The sequence below is a fragment of the Syngnathus typhle genome, linkage group LG1, assembly GCF_033458585.1.
Source record: "Syngnathus typhle isolate RoL2023-S1 ecotype Sweden linkage group LG1, RoL_Styp_1.0, whole genome shotgun sequence".
In the NCBI taxonomy this organism is placed as follows: domain Eukaryota; kingdom Metazoa; phylum Chordata; class Actinopteri; order Syngnathiformes; family Syngnathidae; genus Syngnathus; species Syngnathus typhle.
In genome coordinates this window covers 14,800,347-14,814,595 of record NC_083738.1, presented here as the reverse complement: position 1 = coordinate 14,814,595, position 14,249 = coordinate 14,800,347, and the positions used below count along the sequence as shown (strand labels likewise).

The 14,249-nt window shown below is 40.4% G+C and overlaps 1 protein-coding gene across 1 annotated transcript in view; it reads left to right on the top strand.

The window, feature by feature from the left end:
* tnmd (tenomodulin) overlaps positions 1–7,889 on the top strand; it is a 49,956-nt gene extending 42,067 nt beyond the window's left edge. Inside the window, exons 5-7 of the mRNA XM_061281862.1 lie at positions 1,751–1,901; positions 2,320–2,429; positions 7,317–7,889. Coding sequence (XP_061137846.1) covers positions 1,751–1,901; positions 2,320–2,429; positions 7,317–7,526 — 471 coding nt within the window. The 3' untranslated portion in view covers positions 7,527–7,889. The remainder of the gene's footprint in view (positions 1–1,750; positions 1,902–2,319; positions 2,430–7,316) is intronic.
* Positions 7,890–14,249: the final 6,360 nt, after the last annotated feature.

Genomic DNA, 14,249 nt, shown 5'->3' with positions numbered 1-14,249 from the left:
GTACCCAGACTTCCTGCCGCATTCCACAAAAGATACACGTTCACTTAAGACTTTGGGCACTATTTTCATTGACAATACAATATTGTACAAACCATCTTTATTTATATCGCGCTTTCACAATTGTTGCGAGAATAGAGCGCTTTATAGAAAAAGTAACGGCTTTGAATGGCCAAGGTTAAAGTTGAATGGGACAACTCCCAGAGCTGTGCGAAATTATCAACATCAGGTGCCCCCCTAACTAGGGATGTCACTATTTAATATTCTTAGAAGCGATTATTCTATCGATTAATTGGATACATTTTATTTTACAAAAAAAAGTATCAAAAAAAAAAAAAAACATTTTGCCAATTTACTGCTTAGTTTCCAGTGTTTAGTAATCAAAAAGAAGTGAATAACAATTAGTCCATATCACACAAGAGACAATGTTAACTTTTTGAAACTGAGTCGGTTACTGGTGCAGTTATTACTTTCTGTGGTAAAAAAAAGACATTTGCAAATGTCTTGTTTTGATTAAACGTAAATGATAATTTGTTGGTTTTCATGAAATAATGCAAAACATAATGAACAATTGCTGTTGAGCAGCTGACAGATGATTAGGACCATTCCAAGGTAAAAATGGCTCTGAACAATTTCTTGTTTGTTAAAATATACTCCATTAATTTGATAATTGATTACTCGTCGATTAATCATTTGATTTTGCCAGCTCTGACCCTCCATGGAGCAATATTCTACATGCTGCACAGGATCAAAAGAGAAATAAAGCCCTTTAACATGTCCATGGGCATGAGGGGACACACGACAGGACACATTGTGAGGAGAGACGTTTTGACTGAAATTATGACTTTTTTTTTTCCTTCAAAATATAACCATTTTGTCTATTAGTATAGATTCCATCGACACTATACCACTACCACCTACTAGGCTGTGAAAATAAACACTGTCAATTCCCGGATATGTGACGTTCAGAGCGTTTTGCTAACAGAAGGTCTCAAGCTGGCCTATTTTTAACAAGGAGTGACAGGGGCAAAGGGGGATACAAGCACACAGTCCAATATTAATGAGTCCTGCTCCAACGATAGCCCCAGGTTCCAAGTTTAACTAATGTGCAATTAAGTTTTAAACTGAGGGAAAATCACCATGTAAAAACATTTGTCAAGTGAACTGTTCTTCTGGCTGGCTAATTAAAGAGAGACTTGGAAGTCTGTGTGTTTATTTACGTATACATGAAAATAAATGTGTACCGTATTAGCAGAGAGCCCATCACCCATTGCCTGTCATATGTCTCTATTAGACAACACTGACATGTAGTTGCGATCATTAAGCAATGATAGTTTACTTTACAGCTCATGAACTACAGTATCAACAAATTAAGCTCACTGATAGCGCTTGGATGGCAAGCGATGCATCGTGGCAGAGCAGGGAGGAGAAGATGAGGAGGAAGAGGAGGAGAATACGAGGCTTTATTGTGTCTGTCACATTAAACGATACTGCCGCCACACGCGCAGTAATGAAGATCACTTGCAAAGTCATTTGAAAGTCAAATCATCACTGTCTGTGAATTTCAATTATGTGTCTTAGAAAGAGCGTGCTGCAGGGTTGATAAAGGAAAAGGAGGAGGATCAGGAGGGGGTCAGGCAACAGGAGTCAGGAAGTCGGCGCCCTTGTCTCATAGAGATGATAGATTAAAACAATGAGGATGATGAGGTTGCTGTTTGGCTCACTAAGGGTGTGCGGGTCTGTGTGCGAGCAGGTGGAGGCCTCGGATACCAAAATGGAGGACTCCCGAGTGTGGGTCCCCGCCGAGGAGCCTGTCGCTGACCCGGCGTTCCTTTTCCAGTCCAAGATCTGGGAATTCTGCCAGGAGTTGCCCATCCACTGGATCAATCCCTCTCCCCTGAGCGGTGAGGAATCGGGAAAGGGCGGTGGGAGGCGGGGATGGGGTAGGGGGGCTTCTAACCCACTATACTAAACATAGACATGAGAGTGTGTACGTAGTGCCCAAAGCCGTGCGGATAGTTTGTAAATAGGCTCCATCCAGCGCAGAATTGAGTACACTACACATAGCAGTCAAAGTATGTATTGACTGATTTGATTGACATTCTCCTTTTAATTTGACAAAAGCCCTTCGACATTTCAGATTTTAAAGCAGTACGACAACAACAACAAAAAAATACTGTCATTCAGTATTAAGGAGACGTAGGCAACGCCGGTCCTCGAGATCCAGTGTCTTGCCTGTTTTAGAAGTTTCCCTCCTCCAACACGCCCGATTCAAAACAGTTGCGCGACTGCACGGGCATCTTACTTTTGTTTTTGATTCAGATTTGGAGCTGGAGGAAGAGGAGGTAGAGCATGTGGACGCGCCTGACACAGAGGTGAAAGGTCATCGTTCCGCCCGTGAGGTGGAGTACAACCCTCCCGTGAACGACTACGTAAGTGCGCCGTGACATCCGAGGAATCCGCCTCCAGTTACAGTCAAGTCACTTCAATTAGCCGCGGCTCTGCCTCCACTTTGTCCGCATATAAATTGCTCACTAATTGATGTTAAAACTGACTCTGTGCACCAGAGGGCACAGCAATTGCTCTATATATCTGTTTAAGTAAGGCCAGTTCATTGAAGACTCCCTTAATGTCTCTCCATTAATTGAGAGAAACATCCAGCCGTTCCAAGGCAGAAAATTGTGCCTCTTTCTGTGCCTTCTCTCACTTGGCAGAGCAACGCACCACACGAAGAGCGAGTTCAAGGTCACTTGTGACTGTGCAAATAAGTTACATTTATTACCAGTGCTTTAATTATCAAAGTGTACAAAATGAAGAGGGAAAGACGGACGGCATATTTCGCATCTAAACCACTCAGCAGCGCAGGATTAATTATCCGTGACGGTGGGAGAAAAATATTTTAGGCAGCGACATAGAGGAACGCACTCTCCAAACTATCTACACACATGCAACACACCACATTTATCACTTACACGTGAATGGCCACTAAAGCAGAGGCGCTGTCTCCTCGGTGCAATGCGACACATGGGCAGAAATGAGACTTCCGATAATGGTCACATTTATCAGGACCGCCCCAGAAACACTTCTCAATACTCCTAGACTTTAGTTTGTGAGAATAATATGCGCTTTCAAGAATTTAGTTGGGGGAAAAGTTAAGGAATACCGTATTTCATCATATAGTGCCAAGAGCCCTTTATTAACCCACCTGCAGCAAGTGAGAGGTGTCTAGAGTTGAACATTTCATTTTGCAATTATATGAAATATTTTCTGACACAAATACATAATGAGAAATGTTTAAAATATATTAGAAACTCTTATATAGTCAAAATGTGTATTAAGGCCTGCAACATTCACTAATGAGTAGATGTCAGTTGAGTTTTGCCTGTGTAGAACAAATTCACGCTAAAAATGTAACAAAAATATAACTAAATCTGTCTTTCCTTGTCAGTGGACATTAAATCATTTTTCAGTCATTTTGAAAAAATTTCCAGCTTTTTCTCCATGCTCCATGTTGTTTGAAACATTGCCTTAAACTTCAGCTTTACAGATGCCACATTGTGGTAAGCACGTCTACATTGTGTTATCAGCCAAAGTCAAGGTAATTATGCACAGGCACCTGGTGGATGTGATCTATTACATTGGAAAGTATTTCCAAGGTTCTAATTATTCCTAATCGTTCTTCTTCTTCTTCAATCTTCTTTGTTGACCTGGTGTTTCTTTTCCAGTCCTTCTTCTTTCAAATTTACACCATCTCAGATTAAATTGTGGGCCATCAGACTCCACTCAGTCAGAACCACAATCATGTTAAAGCCAAGTCAAGCTTGCAGTGTTGTAGACAGTACTAATGATGAAGTGCTTCGTTTACTATTTATAATCAAAATCTACATTTAATTTTTTTTTCCCAGCACAGGGAAAATTAGTGACCCCTAGAGTGCTCTGACCTTTGTACTATAAATAGCAATGACCCCACAATCTCATGCGGCCGTTCATACTGGCCTTCAGCTACACTTTTTCTTCACTAAGTGTAAATGTTTTGATTAGTTGACATGACTAAAAGTTTTTAGTGGACTTTGATCATCTGCTGCCACTGTGTTTTCATTCAATTTTGCAATGAGTATCTGCACAAAACTTTTCAAAAGCCCGAAGGGAAGACTTTCCCCTCATTGAATGGCTGACATTTTGGGGAGGTGTTTGATTGTGCATACTTGCATGTGGGCTGAAATCACGCGTAGCAAAGGAAACTAATGGTTCTTAGTCTTCATTAACGCTGCTTGTTTGGGAGGACTGCCTCAGATTTCCCAAGGTGAGCCATTCTTATCAACGCAGCGTTCCCACTAGAGGAGGCGACTCAAAGCCGTAGTGATTAATATGTGCCACCCGTTTTAAGAGGCTAGCTCTGATTAATTGCTTTTAAGGTACAATGCTGCCTTTTGGCTGTTTGTTTGATTTGTTTTACGGTGTGCCATCATTTGAATAAAACATTTTCTCTGTTTTTCTCAAGCAATGTCCCAATTCGTTGTGTCTGAAGCAGATAAGATAATCATTGCTCCATTGAGGGGTTAGCTGTTGTTTCTATAACAGATTTTTGACAGCCTGTTGATGACCCTCAAACTTGACAAACAATAAATCATGAGAAACCTGCCTCTGCGTGTCGTGATGATAAATCAAACACGCTTAAACAAGATATCGTCCGTCGCAGCATTTCTATGTGCTTTAGGGCTCCCAAGTTTGTAGTATTACTCGATTTATCAGAACTCACATCAGAAGTCTCCAAGTATTGGTCATGAGAAAATACCATCAATTACTAAAATCACATTTGTGTACATCTGACTGACATTATGTCCACCAGCTAACCTCAAATATGTATCTACTTTTAATTGTGACAGACCAAAATTAGCCCATGTCAAAAAGTACAAAGACAATCTTAAAAACATGTCTACGGCAGGCTGCCTGTCAAGTACTATATGTCAAAGAAGGCAGCTTGGCTACGAGGGTGACATGCAAATCACGAGATATGCAGTTTAAGTTATATCAACAGAGTAATCCCTTTGTTAGAAAATGTGTTAAAATGTGTTTTGGTGTTGTATTAAAAACATTTTAAGAGATAAGTTAGCATACAAGAGGTAGATTTATAAGTTCATGTTGTAAAAATCTTTTGTATTTTTATTACATTTTTAGTTTGTAATTTCTATGCAATCTTACATTTGCAAACATTTCTAAGGTATAGATTTTTTTTCTCGACCCACAGGATACTGTGTTCAATTTTTCTGCACTAAAACTACCAAATGAAACAACAGACTCTTTTTCTTAATCAGCAACAAAAAAAGTTGGATTCTGCTTTTTTCTGTTTGTTTGTTTTACAATCGAGGTAGTCCTGTCATCTACTGGTGGTTGTGTGACGGTTAAGTTGTTAAACTTGAAATTTACCGTCCAGCGGCATGAGAGCCTCATGAAAAAGGTGATTGCGCTCACACGCAAACTAGTTCCTGACGTCACTCACTTGGCCATGCCACTTAAAGATCAAACACAGATATTAGTTTTTATATCTCATTAAATTAAAAATGTTTATGTACTCTTTTCACAGTTCTGATATTTAGGGTTTAAGTACCGTATTTTCCGGACTATAAGGCGCACCTTCACTGAATGGCCCATTTTAAAACTTTGTCCTTATATAAGGCGCACCGGACTATAAGGCGCACCATTAATGCATCATGTCAGATTTTTAATCCAAAGCAAATCGTTCTCCATTTTATCTTTTTTATTTCAACTTCAGACGCAACCTTGTTGTGGCAATACAAGGACTCAAGCAACAGTTTACCGGCATGAGACTCACTTTTGTGTCCACCTCTGCATGTTCTCCTTCCCCACTAGTGAATGCTTTGCGTTGCTGCAGCTTGACTCGTGCCGACTCTTCCCCAAGAATCTCTGGCAGGTTTTTCCGAAAGTGAAGCCGGAGCTGGCTCAGAGCGACACGGCCTGATCGTCTCAGAGGAGCCATTTACTAAGAGAGATTGAAATGTGGCGCAACGTGGACTGAGGGCGGTCGAGTTAAGTGGCACTTCTCCGAAGCCCATTAGGCGTTGCTTTTGATCAAAGGCGCAGGCCCTGCGAGTCTTCCAGGGCGTGAAGCAGCCGGCACAACGGCGAACGCCAGGGGTCATTAAATCTACCTAATTTACCTTTCGTTCGGGCTCCAATTGGCCCCTCAATAAATTTAGAGGCAGCCAGCGAGAGCAAATGAAAGAATCCTTGTTAGGCCATCATTAGCCTGCTAATTGCTTTAGAGATGTGATACATACTTAAAGTCAAGGTCAGGGGGAGGGTGCTCATTTGGATGCGGTAAGGGGAGGCAGGGCTGACGCTGCTGCGGAGTTATGAGGTCAGAGATGAATGAAATAGTGTAATGACGCTGCTTAAAGGCACGTTGGTGCATTTTGATTGAAGATCTCTGCAATGGACAAGTCAGTGATGATGCTTTTTGTGTGCGTGTGCAGCACTGCCATCGCTGACCCTGCCAGAAAGGTCAAGGGTATCGCATCACACTTTATTACCCTGATATTTAATCCAACTCGAGCTCGCCGTTACATGTCACCTTCTTATGTCGTCGTGGCTATCGATTCTTTGCACTGATCTTTACACCCATTCTGCCTGACATATGACCGGCCAAAGTTCACCAGATGCGCATGCACACCTTGAGGAGCCGCTGTCATAACCAAAGCCTGCAGTGAGGTTACCGAGTGTGAACACTGACATATTATGTGTGAGGGGACAGACACATGCGTGATGCAACAAACAAACTGTGGCCATGCGTGGTAACCGGACTTGCGAATTTACCTGATTTCATGACCACCACATCTCAAATCATTTGAGTCAAATCATTTGTATCTCAATGCAGTTTCCTTATAGAAATGACTGAAAATGGCTTAATCCATTAAAGTGATGTCACCAGTTACTAGTAAGGCAACAGTGCTGATGTCTCTAGCAAGACCAGTAGCAAAAACACAAGTAGTCATGATTTAGCCAACACGCTGTTGTTGGCCTGCTGCTGACACCAGCAAGACTAGCTACTGCTGATTATTAAAGAAAAGGAAACTTTTTATTGGGGTAAAAGAGAATCTACTAAAATGTCAAAATGCTGTAAACATGCTGGCAATGAATGAGTAAAGTACAATGACAAAATACTTGCACTTTGTTACTTCTCACTACTCTCGCTTTCTGTATGTAAATATATATATATATATATATTTTTTTTTTAAAGTTCTGAAAATTGAATTCCATCCTGGTGATAGAGACTCAAACCTATGTCCATCCCCCAACAGAGAGCCGTGGGTCTGGAGCTGGACAACCGCCTGGATGAGCGCGGTTACTGCTGCCAGTACTGTCACCACGGCTACCGTTTCTGCCGCCGCTACCACGTGCCCCTCGGCGGCTTCAACCCGTGGCCATACTACTATCGGGGAGGCCACGTTGTCTGTCAGGTGGTGATGCCGTGCAACTGGTGGATCGCTCGCATGCTGGGGAGGATCTGAGGGGGGCGTTGTCCGCCTGGAATCGTTGCTTTGATGCATCTTTTACGCCACTCCTGAGATGAATGTCGACCGACCGCTGTTAATTATTTCCTGAGCTGAGTTTTGGCCGGAGGCGTACTTGTCACTCTAAATGGGGCCTGGGGAATTTTAAAGGCTTTCTTAAAAGGCGGCCGTCGTTTATCATTTTTTTTGCTTTTGTTTTTATGTCGTCCGATATAATGCATGCTACCATGTTTGGACTATGTCAAATATTTGAGGAAAACGCGCGTTCTTTTTTGGTTTTAAATTGCTGTAATGTATGAACAGTTACATACAATATAACAGTAATTCATGTTGAAGTTTCCAATAAAGTCTTTAAAGTCACTTTTTGAGGCTAATTGCTACAAAGAAGTGGCGAGGGAGAGCGAAGTTTGAGCTTCCCTGCTGAAGCTGCTACCTCCGCAACCTGGCCAAGTGCTAATTATTTGATGTATGGATTGATGTATTTCAAATTAGGGTTTGAAACTATAGTATGATTTTGAGTAGCATTTGGATTCCAAAATAAGGTCTTAAAACTAGTGTAAAATTAGCATCTCAAAGTTAGATTTCAAATAGGGTTAACGTTCTAAAGTGTGGCATGAAAAGAAATTGATGTAAACCACAGTTAGGGGTTCACAGTAAGGTTCTAAATTAGGGTTAGATTTTCAAAATGGTGTTTTGAACTCGTTACATTTTTGAGTGTTTTTTGAACAAGAGGTAAGAACTCAAAGTAGGGCTTTTAGGTAGGGTTTCAAATTAGGGGTCCAACAAGTATTAGGGTTTCAAAGTAGGTTTTTAAATGGGGTCAAGGTTTCAAATCATAATTTTAAACTAGCGTTAGGATTTCAAAGTAGGGTTTTAAGGAAGGGTTGGGTTTTAAAATTGAGGTTTTAAATTCAGAGTTAAGTTTTCAGAGTAGGGTTAAGTGGGTTAAGTTTTGAAGTCGAGGAATTAACGTAGAGTTCGTGTTTTGAAGTAGGGTATAACTTGGGTTAAGGATTTCAATTAGGGTTTTACAATATGGCCACTTCATGTACTTGTACTAAGAAAGTGCAGTATATATTAATGATGCACACTCCACAACTATCAGTTGTGTCTTCTCAATGCACAACACCTTTCAATATTTCATAAAGCAATTATGATTATTAGACATTAGACAAATTCCGAAGTGTATTTGATCATTTCAAACAGTTAAACAAAGAAAAAAAATCTCACTATTATTATGGTTGCCATTCCTGATTTCTTTCAATTAAAATGTCATTGAATATTAAACGTCACATCTTCGGTCATTACTAAAACAATACGAACGCGCTCAAAGAGCCGTGACTTCCCTCGGGTGCGCTGTCAATGTGGGATTGAAAGTAATGCAATCTAGATCATTCTTCACTGAAAAAAGCAAAAACAAAGAAAACAAGATGTCAGTCAAGCATGTTCCAAATGCAAACCAATGCACTATAATGTGCTGCATCTTGACCTCAGTGGCTTGTGGAAATGTCGCTGATAAAATACAATTTCCTTGTGGATGAAAAAGAGGGAATGACATATTAGCTCATGCAAATATGTATGGATCGAGCTCAGGCGGCGGCGACCACATTCTTATTTTTAAATCCATAATGTCGATGGCCCGGAGGAACATGTCGAGTAAAAAGAATAGTAGCGCTATTTAACAAATGCAATAATTGCAAGCATACGTCAAATGTACTGACAAGTGTATTGCCAGTGAGAAAAAAAACCTGAGGCGCTTTGGGAAAGTTCACATAATCAGTTCATTGCTCCACCTCATCACAGGCTTTATTATTATTATTATTATTATTATTATTATTATTATTATTATTATTATTATTATTATTATTATTATTATTATTATTATTATTATTATTATTTAAGCCTTCATGTGTAGATGCTGCTGCACTCCAATGTGGAGGAAAAAGTGTGTGTGTGGGGGGGGGGGGGGAGGGGTTTCCACAAGAAGCCGTTGCCGGTTGTGGTTGTTACGTTGTGCGTCTCACAAAGTCGCCCAGGAATCTTTTGTGCTGTTGAGAGAGAGCCAATGGTCACGGAAGCCTTGAGAGTCCCTTTGAATGTTGAATGCTCGTAGATACACATATTGAAGGCTGCTCACTGAGCGCTCATCACGTCTGTTGGGACACTACATTCAATATTAGCTACAAAATTGGAGCTATAAAAGCCACTGAATCGAACACAATCCGATTTGATTGTCATTCAAAACAATTTTCCCCATAGGAGATGGAAATAATAGGATCTAGGGTCAAACTGTGTGCATCACAACAATTACAGCTTTGTTCACTGTAAAGGGAATTTGACAGTCTCATTGAAGACACTGGAAATGTTTATTAAAATCTATAAAGTTATTCAAATGTAAAAGCAGAAAACCCTAACCCTGAAAATAAGTTAACCACTGCCAATTATAAAATATAAAATTCACGGACTTTTAACACAAAGGAATATATAAATATAATATAAAAGGAAAACTGAAAGGCAAAGCACAAAGTTTGATACAATACATAGAGTGTGCTATTATCCAAGATGACAGTCCATGTTTGGGGGAAAAAAAGGCAAAATCAAAACAGAGCTTTGATCCTTTGATGCTCACGGAAATAAGCTCTCATGAGAAACACTGCAATCTTGTACTGAATTGTAAAAAAGTCATAAAAGGCAAGCAAAAAAAAAAAAAACAAGACAGGAACTGGACATTGCAGCAATGTTGCCATAGCAGCAGTTTTATAAGAATGGGAGGAGCGATGATTGAAATTTTAAAAGACCCCAGTTGTGTCAATTGTGCAAGTCTTACGGCACTTAAACAGTGACATGAGAAAATGATCTTGAGCAAAGCAAAATGTGTCATTGCTTGATTATTTGACTACGACTGTACCTATTTTGCTGACTCAATTTTATTTGGGGCTGTCTCTCCAATTTTTAGCCCAGTAGTTTTAAGGGTACGGTGACCAGATACAGAACAATTTTGTCTCAGGCAATTGAGACTTAATTAAAAAAAAAAAAATTGGGGTGCAGTTCTAAGCGTTCACATTTCATATTAAATGCAACCTCCGTTCGTCTGGTGTGTGAACATATGCGTCCCCAAAGTGATCCACGTGGACAGAAGAAACAACATCATTTGTTGATAGAAATAAATCTGATCCAACGCGTACGGTCCCGGGCTTATGTTTTTAGTATCTCATATATACAGAGAGGCCATTTAGGAGAAGTAAAAATACAGTATTTGGGGGTAGGGAATAACTCTGGGACGGAATGGTGCGTCCGAAAATAGAAAATAACATAAGAAAAGGAAAACATTTTATGTCCAATCCAGAGCTATTACAATGAAAAGACAATTATTTTCAATTGATACAACAAAAAAGTGCAACATCGCATCACGCAGATGTGCCAATTGGCAATAGTAGTTAAGAACATGAGCCACATAAGAGCTCATTGCCATTAAGTAAATAAATTGCACTTGGAATAAATGAAAGCAAAAGCATTATTGTCCTCCTCCTAGGAGCCCTAAAACCGACGGCCTGAGGGCAAAAGCTCAAACTCGTACCGGAGTGGATGATTAGGACGACACAAAATAACATCTGCCTTCCTAAGGATCTGTTTATTACTGGTAGACATGAGCCGGGCCTACATACATCCGACACGCCGATATTTTTCCAGCGGATTCAACAAAGCTACAGAGGCGATTTGTTCAGATTTCCAAAACATGCAACAGTACAGAAGGATCAAACGGATTCGGTAAAGGTTCTTATTTTCCTTGTGCAATTGTTGATAAACCTTTTTGGAGCTTTAAAGCAAAGTTTATTGTCGAGGACCACACCAAGACCTAATTTGTATTCCTCCACCATCTCAATATTAGCACCTTTAATAAAACTAGTTGGGGAAATAGAGGTTCCTAAAAGCAGCTATCACGTCTTTGATTTTGTTACACTCATTATAATCTGTCCAGTTCTTTACTTCAGGCCATTCTGTATATCACAGGTGTCAAACTCAAGGCCCGGGGGCCGGATCCGTCCTGCCACATTTTTTTATGTGGCCCTCAAAGGCAACTCATGTGTTGAAATGTAGAAATATCATAAGTCAATGCAAATTTCCATCCATCAATCCATTTTCTAAAGACCCAAGATAATTCAGCAAAGCCCTCTAAATCAAAGATCAAGTCAAATATTAACCCTGTGTTATCCTACAGCACAAGCCCCATGGCAGACTTGATTGCATGTATTTTAAAGTAACAGAGAAGCCAATACAATTTTATTTATTTGTTTATTAAAATATTTATTTATTGCCCCTACAACAATATAAAGCTAATCAATAATATTGCTATGGTTTAACTCTGCTTTCTTTTGATCTCATTTCAAACACTCCTTCTCATGCATCTTGGAAGTATCCATTGTAAACGATCGGGTGGATGTTCGCTACTGTTTGAATGCGTGGAGGAAGCGGACTGGACGAGCAATTCTCAGGTGAGTGCTGTTCAAAAGAGCTTGGCCTAACTTCCCCTCTTCCTCCGCCACCCAGGCCCATCCTATTATCAAATGAAGGAAGCCCTTGAATAATTTAATTGGTTTTGTTACATATTGAGAAAGCGCACTCCCACCACCCCCTTATTTTCATTTCAAATCATCGTCACGTGCAGCCTTGAGATGGCAGTCTTGCCAGGCTGGGAGAATGGGGAGCAAGGCATGAGTTGGGGCCTGCAGGGAAACACTCTTTTTTTTCCCTGACAGTATAGCGCCATCTGGGGTCGAAAGAGGGGAATACCATGTAATAGCAAACGTTTTCCCCAATTTACAGCATAGTTGTGGGGCAGCATAAAGTATTGCTACACCGGTAGTTCTTGCATAAAAAGCATATAAAACAAAAATGCTTTCCAAATGCCACCATCATGGCCAACATTAGAATACAGCTGCAGAAGGCTTATACATGATCATCGAAAATGAGAAAGAAGTTTTACTTCTAAAACATATTACTGTATACCACTGTAACATTTCTCACAGTTTTGAACATTGCTGCACTTAATCTTATGAAAAGCAAAATGAAAACGCTTTTTATGAATCAGTTCAAATCTATTGCAGACGTCTGAATAAAATTGTAAAGACAAATCAGTTCCACTGAATATAAATATAAAGCACTTGAAAGTAAAAATACAATCGAATTGTACTTAGGGGTGTACTACTAGTTGAAGAACATTAGCTACGTTTGGAAATGAATAGGAGCGGATTGCCCACTGCCTTTCCTAACACAATCTCAGAAAGTGCACGAGTGTCAGAATGCATTTCTGAATACGCCCTACAACTTTAGCATTTCTCTTCCAAAGGATTACAAATAAAACAATATTGCAGGACAAAACAAGAATTCAATAAAGTTGCCTCAAGCACTCACCTAAGAGCATCCTTTTTGCTTTTTAGAGAATTTGTTTTGTTGTTTTGCAGCAACAGATGTAGATTTATTCCAGCTCAAACTAAATACTTCTTCCGTCAGATCAACTGGAAGTTTAAGCACATTGTTGCCCCCTACTGGGCAGGTATTATGAAGTTACAAAACCACTAACAATAACCATTTCATCCATGCATTTTACTCAAGATTTAGGCTACTGTTCCCAATTGCTATTTGTGCAAAGATTATTATGCTCAGATCTAGTTGTACAGTTATAATTTAGTCAGTATGTAAAGCTGACATAGGGCCGCCACACTCGGGTCGTGAATCCATATGGTCAGGGAGCGCAGAGTGCAGACCACTGAGCTATAATCACAGCCTGACCATTCAGCGTTGGCCGGTTAGCCTGACGTTGAACTATCATTCAACGTACGCTGGCATCCATTACAAATGTACATTATTTACTATATTTAGTTAAATCATCCAGATATGGTTTGGTTTTAGCTAGACCGACACAATATTCTTAGCTGAATAGTGTGCTATAATGTCCGTAGTTGTTTTATTTCTTCCCACCATTGCCTTTGTTGCAGGATGTTTTGTGCACAAATGGCACATTCTGCCATGTTGCATTTAGACTCTAAATTTTAGAGCATCTCGTCCCTGCACCGCTTCTCACCACGCGCTGGAGGCGCCATCGTGTCAGCCATCATCCTTCAAGCTCTCCCACAGGGAGGTGCACAAGCATTAAACACTAGAGCTGTGTCAGTGGCCGTGGGCAACACCGAAATAGCCCCACCCCCAGCCCACCCATAGAGCCTCGTGCCATCTTTTTACTTTCTGACTCATTAAGCAACAGAATAGTGTTAGTCGCCTATCATTTGAGTCTTCCATAACGAGTTCACTGCAGTTGTGATCAAAAGGAGGCTAGTTTGTTGACAAACGGGTTGATTTATCCCCTCTTGTTTTCCAACAAGAACAGTGCAGCACGAGGGTGAGGATGCAAGTAGGCAAGCCCAAAATCCAGACAGCTTCCTCAGCTAGCACCCACGCACAGCTACAATCCATGCAGCAGAAAGACACATGTGCTCTTGGAAAATCCATCTTAGTCACTCTGCTGCGGTGTGGTGGTGGTGGTGGGGACAGACTTGGATGTCTGCAGCTGTGTGTCAATTGCTAACATGCTAATATATTCATCCACCCGCAGCCATAGATCTTAAAAAAAAACACTCTTAGTGTGTGCCAAAGGGCCCCCATATTCTTTGCACCACGGGTTTTTCCTCATTCAAACATCCATCCATCCATCCATTTTCTGTA